General features: G+C 43.0%; 2 protein-coding genes across 2 annotated transcripts; both read right to left on the minus strand.

The window, feature by feature from the left end:
- Window positions 1-3,357: 3,357 nt before the first annotated feature.
- On the minus strand, window positions 3,358-3,990 carry LOC132613067 (uncharacterized). Its single transcript, XM_060327123.1, has one exon. It carries the CDS (start codon window positions 3,988-3,990, stop codon window positions 3,358-3,360), a length of 633 nt encoding a protein of 210 aa, XP_060183106.1.
- Window positions 3,991-3,995: 5 nt separating this feature from the next.
- Window positions 3,996-5,042, minus strand: LOC132613068 (uncharacterized). Its single transcript, XM_060327124.1, has 2 exons — window positions 4,547-5,042; window positions 3,996-4,249 (listed from the first exon to the last, which is right to left on the minus strand). Exons 1-2 carry the CDS (start codon window positions 5,040-5,042, stop codon window positions 3,996-3,998), a joined length of 750 nt encoding a protein of 249 aa, XP_060183107.1.
- Window positions 5,043-6,118: the final 1,076 nt, after the last annotated feature.

Raw genomic sequence — 6,118 nt, forward strand, 5'->3', positions numbered from 1 at the left:
CATACCTTAGCAATAATATCTTTTCAAGTGTGCCATGTTCCCATTTTTTTGCAATTGTTGGCCATCTTCGGATTCCAGTTGGTACGAACCTTTACCAGATATCCCGGTTACTCTGTACGGTCCATCCTAATTCGGACCCAACTTCCCATCGTTGGGATTTTTAGTGTGAAGGGTAAATTTTCGTAGAACTAAATCCCCAACTTGGAAGTGTCGAAGATCGTTCTTCGATTGTAATGTCTTCCCATCTGTTGTTTCTGTGCTACTAAATGGACCAATGCAATTTCGCAAAGTTCATCCATTAAATCAAGCTTTACGACCATAGCCTCCTTATTTGATTCATCCATGGTGTACTAGAATCTTAAGATTGGTTCTCTGACTTCTACAGGAGGCCTCAACACCATACACTCGAGAAAATGGTGTTTCTCCAGTGCTCGACTTTGAGGTCGTTCTATGCGCCCAGAGTACCTTCGGCAAAACTTCTTTCCATTTGTGCTTTGACTCCTCCAAGCGCTTCCTTAGATTATGAATAATGGTTTTGTTTGTTGATTCCGCTTGTCCGTTCGCACTTGGGTGGTACGGGGTGGACAAAATCTTCTTAATCTTCAAGCCTTCGAAGAAATCTTTGACCTTACTGCTAATAAACTGACAACCGTTATCACATGTGATCTCAGTGGGAATACCGAATCGACAAATGATGTGATCCCAAATGAAGCCGATGACCTCCTTTTCTCTAACTTTCTCAAAGGCCTGCGCTTCAACCCATTTAGAAAAATAGCCAGTCATGAATAAAATGAATCGTATCTTACTAGGTGCCCAAGGCAAAGGTTCGACAATATCCATCCCCCATTTCGTGAATGGCCAAAGAGACAGGACCGGGTGCATCAATTCCCCTAGTTGATGTATCATCGGTGCGTGTAGCTGGCACTCGTCGCACTTCCGGATGAAATTCTTTGTATCTTCTTCCATCTGATTCCAGTAATAACTTGCCTTGATCAGCTTCCGGACCAACGACTCTGTTCTCGAATGATTGCCACAAGTCCCCTCGTAGACTTCGCATATCATATTATCTATTGCTCTAGGCCCCACACACCTAGCCAAAGGACTGTAGAAAGATCGAGGATATAATTGTCCATTGATCAAGCTAAATCTCTCCGCTTTGGTCCGAAGAGCTCTGGACTCCTTTGGATCCGATGGCAACTTGCCATTTTGAAGATAGTCTATATACTTTTTGCACCAGTCCCAAGTCAGACTTACTGTGATTACCTCGATGTGATTGTTCTCTACCGCAGAGTTCATCAACTGAACGACCGTGCCAGAGTTAAATTCCTCCGTTCCTACTAACGAACCCAAGTTGGCCAATGCATCTGCCTCATTTTGTTCTCTTGGTTCATGTTGCACGGTCCATTCCTTGAATCGGTGTAAAATCACTTGGATTTTTTAGAAGTACTTTTGCATCCTTTCGTCTTTTACTTCGAAAACCCATTTTACTTGGTTTATGACAAGGAGTGAGTCACATTTTTCTTCGATGAGTTCAGCTCCCAAGCTCTTGGCAAGCTCTAAACCTGCAATCATAGCCTCATATTCGGCTTCAATATTAGTCAATTTTAAGGTTCTTACTGATTTCCGAATAATATTGCATGTGGGATCCGTAAGTACGATTCCCAGCCCGGATCCCTTCACGTTCGATGCTCCATCTGTGTATCAGGTCCAGACCCCTCAAGTTTTTCTCGAGGTTAGTAAAAGTTCTTTTTCCACCTCGGGAACCACTCCGGGCGTAAAGTCTTCTACGAGGTCTGCTAAAATCTGAGACTTTATAGCCATTCTTGGTTTGTAATCAATGTCGTAACCACTTATTTCTACCGCCCATTTGGCTAACCTACCAAATAATTCCGGCTTATGCATGAAATTTTTTAACGAGTATGTGGTTACTATGCATATAGGATGACATTGAAAATAAGGTTTCAGCTTTCTAGATGCACTTATCAAAGGTAGAGCCAACTTTTCTAAATAAGGGTATCGAGTTTCTGAATCCCCTAAGGTTCTGCTTACATAGTATATTGGGAATTGCGTACCTTCTTCTTCGCAAACCAAAACACCACTTCCCACAACCTCAGATACTGCCAGGTACAAGAACAATTGTTCGTCTGCCTTCGGCGTGTGCAGCAAAGGTGGGCTCAACAAATATTTCTTCAATTTTTCCAAAGCTTATTGGCACTCTGGTGTCCACAAGAAGTCGTTCTTCTTTTTCAGCAGTGAAAATAACCAATGACTTTTGTCCGAAGACCGATAGATGATCCTGCTCAAAGCTGCGATCCTCCTGGTTAACCTTTGCACCGCTTTTACATTATCGACCACTTTGATGTCCTCGATGGCCTTGATTTTATCCGAGTTAATTTCTATCCCTCAGTTCGACACCATGAAACCCAAGAACTTACCCAACCCTACTCTAAAGGCGCACTTCTCCGGATTCAACTTCATGTTGTATTTACGAAGTATATCGAAGGTTTCCTGCAAATGCTTTAAATGATCTTCTGTTTCCAGGGACTTAACTAGCATGTCATCAATATAAACTTCCATTGTTTTTCCTATTTGTTCTTCGAAGAACCAGTTAACTAGGCATTGATAGGTTGTTGCAGCGTTTTTAGGCCGAGTGGCATTACATTGTAACAATATGTCCCATATCTAGTTATAAAAGAAGTTTTATATTGGTCCTCTGGGTCTATTCGAATCTGGTTGTACCCAGAGTAGGCATCAAGAAAACTTAGCATTTTGTGCCCTGCCGTCGCATCAATCATTGGATCAATATGGGGCAAAGAAAATGAATCCTTGGGCATGATTTATTTAAATCTTTATAATCTATACATATTCTGAATTTATTACCTTTCTTAGGCACAACTACTACGTTAGCTAACCAGTCCGGGTATATGACTTCCCGAGTAGAACCTATTTTTAAAAGCTTTGTTACCTCTTCTTTGATGAACTTATGCTTAACTTAGGCCATTGGTCTCCTTTTTTGCTTCATCGGGGGAAATTTTGATCAAGACGTAGCTTGTGAGTCGTCACCTCCGGTGGAATACCTGTCATGTCTAAATAGGACCATGCAAAATAATCTGCGTTAGCTTGAAGAAATTTAATTAATTTACGCCTGAGGTCCAGGGTTAGTCCCGTGCCCAGGTATACCTTTCTATCCGGCAAATATACGAACAAGATGATTTGTTCTAACTCCTCCACAGTCGCCTTGGTGGAATCCGAATCATCCTTCAACACAAACGACCTGGAAACCCTGAAGTCATCTTCCTTAGAATTTGTTATTTCTTCCTCTATCTTCGGGCTAACTGGGCCCGAGTTATGTGATTTCTATTCAACATTTGTGCCTTTGACTGGCTTTTCTACGGCCTTTGAGGATAGTTCCTTTGGTATCAGAGGTGCTTTCTCAACTGCAAACATCTCTCTTGCCGCCGGCTGCTCTCCATGAACTGTTTTTACCCCCTTCGGGGTTGGAAACTTCAACATTTGGTGTAACTTAGAGGGTACTTCCCTCATATCATGCACACATGGTCTGCCAAGCAATGCATTGTATCTCATTTGTCCTTCAATGACATAGAACTTCATTTGCCGAACTGTCCCGGTGGTATTCACCAGCAGAGTGATTTCCCCCTTCGTAGTTTCACACGCCACGTTGAACCCGTTGAGAACTTGAGCTTCTAGCACAATTTGGTCCAACAGCCTCAGCTGCTCTACCACTTTCCAACGGATAATATTGGACGAACTACATGGATCAATCAAAATACGCTTAACCTGATATTTATTATTGAGGATAGAAATTACCAAAGCAGCATTGTGGGGTTGAATGATGCCCTCCGCATCTTCATCATTCAAGGAAATGGAACCCTCCGGTATGTAATCCCTGGTTCTTTTTTCCCGAGTGATCGAGACCTTTATGCTCTTCACCATTGGACCTCGAGGAATTTCTGCCCCGGCGATAATCATATTGATCACGTGTTGAGGTTCCACTGGTTCAACCTGCTTATTCGTTTCCCTGCTTTTGTAATTTCCTTTTTCTCGATACTTAAGAATTCATGCAAGTGCCCGTTCTTCAACAGTCGATCTACTTCATCCCTTAGTTGCCGACAGTCCTCAGTCCGATGACCATGAGTATCGTGGTACTCGCACACCACATTCGGATCTATTTGAGCAGGATCGAACCGAAGTGGCCTTGTCCATCTCATGTCCTTAATATGGCCAATGGCTGAAACGAGACCCACAACATCAACATTAAAATTGTAGTAGGACAACTTTGGGCTCTCGCCATTACTAGACAACATGCCAGTATCATTCCTAAGTTGCAAACCTCGGTGACCTGGACTGTGATCATTTTGCCTATCAATCCTGATCAAGTGATGATTGTGACCGCTTCTTCTTCTGTCTGTCCTAAAGTTGGACCTTTCCGACTGACCGTATGGCTAGTACCTATCCTTTGATGGCTTCGCCTTTATTTTGACCACCCTTTACGGTCTATCTGCATTTCTGCTTTAGGTTGCCGAACCTGGTGGGAGCTTGAGTTGATCAACCTCCACTCGGATTTTGGACTCATACTTGTTGTGGACATCAGCCCATGTCACGGCCTCGTACTCTAATAAGTTCTCCTTCAGTTTAAATGAGGTGGCGGAACTCCGAGGGATTTTCCCCTTGGTGAAAGCTTGTGCTGCCCATTCTTCCGGAACCGGGGGCGAAAGCATCTGTTCCTTTTGGAATCTTGATACGAATTCTCGTAGTAATTCGTTGTCCTTTTGGGCGATCCAAAATATATCAGCTTTCCTTGCTTGAACCTTCCGAGCTCTAGCATGACCCTTAAAAAAAGTATCTGCAAGCATTTCAAATGAGTTAATAGAGTGTTCAGGAAGCATAGAATACCATGTCATTGCCCCTTTGGACAACGTCTCGCTGAAGTTCTTTAGCAGCACTGACTCAATTTCGTCATCTTTGAGATCATTGCCTTTTATGGCACAAGTATAGGAAGTCACGTGTTCCTGTGGATCCATCGTTCCGTCGTACTTAGGAATGTCCGGTATCTTAAACCTCTTCGGGATCAACTTCAGGGCTGCGCTCGGAGGGTAACACCTTTGACGGTACCGTATGGAATTTGGCCCTCTTAAGATCGGTATGGCCCCGGGGATCTGGTCAACTTGTGAATTATAATTTTCCACCTTTTTCTCATTGGTGTCGATCCGTTTGGCCAATGCTTCAAGCAGTTTTAGGACTTCGGATGACCCATTGGAGCCTGATCCGTTGCCGCTGTCAGCGACCCAAACATCCCTACGGACCGGCTTACCGACTAGGCTCAGTTCCTCCGCACCTGCGCCGCTGTTCTTCTTTTAGAATAGAGATATAGCCTCCCGTTGTTCCTGTAACATATCAAAAATTAAGCAAAAGTTAATTTCTTCTCTCGTATCACCCGGTGTTTTTCGTATAGATGCCCGTGGTGAAATCACGAGGTTATTGCTGTTGAACAGATCCACGGGCTGATTGTCATCGACGTTCTGGTCTACAGCGTCATTTGAATTGACAGCATTTGGATCAACGGGGGGAACACCATTTGGATCTTGGGGAAACTCGTTGACCGACACCCCGTTGTTGTTGTTTTCACCTTAGTGACCTGGTTCACCATTATTGTTCAAGTGAATTGATTGGCTGCTATTCGACATTTTGAGGTTAACCTCACCACTATTATCCTTGGCCCCACGGTGGGCGCCAAACTGTTTACCCCTAAAAAGGTAACAATTGAATTTATACGCGGTTTAAAGGATACGTGGTTTTATTAGCTATTACGTAATGAAACAAGAAGTAATAATCAATTTAATATAACAAATAAAGAGAATGATAGCATGTATAGTGTATAACTCCACTAGAAAATTGGTCCGGTCCAGAGTGTAGAACTGTGAATCCAAGCCAAATTAAAAGAGAGCTTATGCTTTTAAAGATGTTACAAAGCAAGAGTGAGCGTAAAAAATCAGAGACAAAATAAGAGGGTTTCACTCCCTTTTATATTTACAAGGATGGGCCTCTCCCTAAACCCTTAAAGCCTAATAAAACCCTAATACTAAACGACGCCTCCACA

Source organism: Lycium barbarum, chromosome 10 (genome assembly GCF_019175385.1).
Source record: "Lycium barbarum isolate Lr01 chromosome 10, ASM1917538v2, whole genome shotgun sequence".
NCBI lineage: Eukaryota > Viridiplantae > Streptophyta > Magnoliopsida > Solanales > Solanaceae > Lycium > Lycium barbarum.

Coding starts and splice junctions, on each gene's coding strand:
- LOC132613068 (XM_060327124.1), bottom strand. CDS start 5,042: ATGGATCCACAGGAACACGTGACTTCCTATACTTGTGCCATAAAAGGC. Junction 4,250..4,546: donor TCAACTCAAGCTCCCACCAG/GTTCGGCAACCT, acceptor GTCTCGTTTCAG/CCATTGGCCATATTAAGGAC.
- LOC132613067 (XM_060327123.1), bottom strand. CDS start 3,990: ATGATTATCGCCGGGGCAGAAATTCCTCGAGGTCCAATGGTGAAGAGC.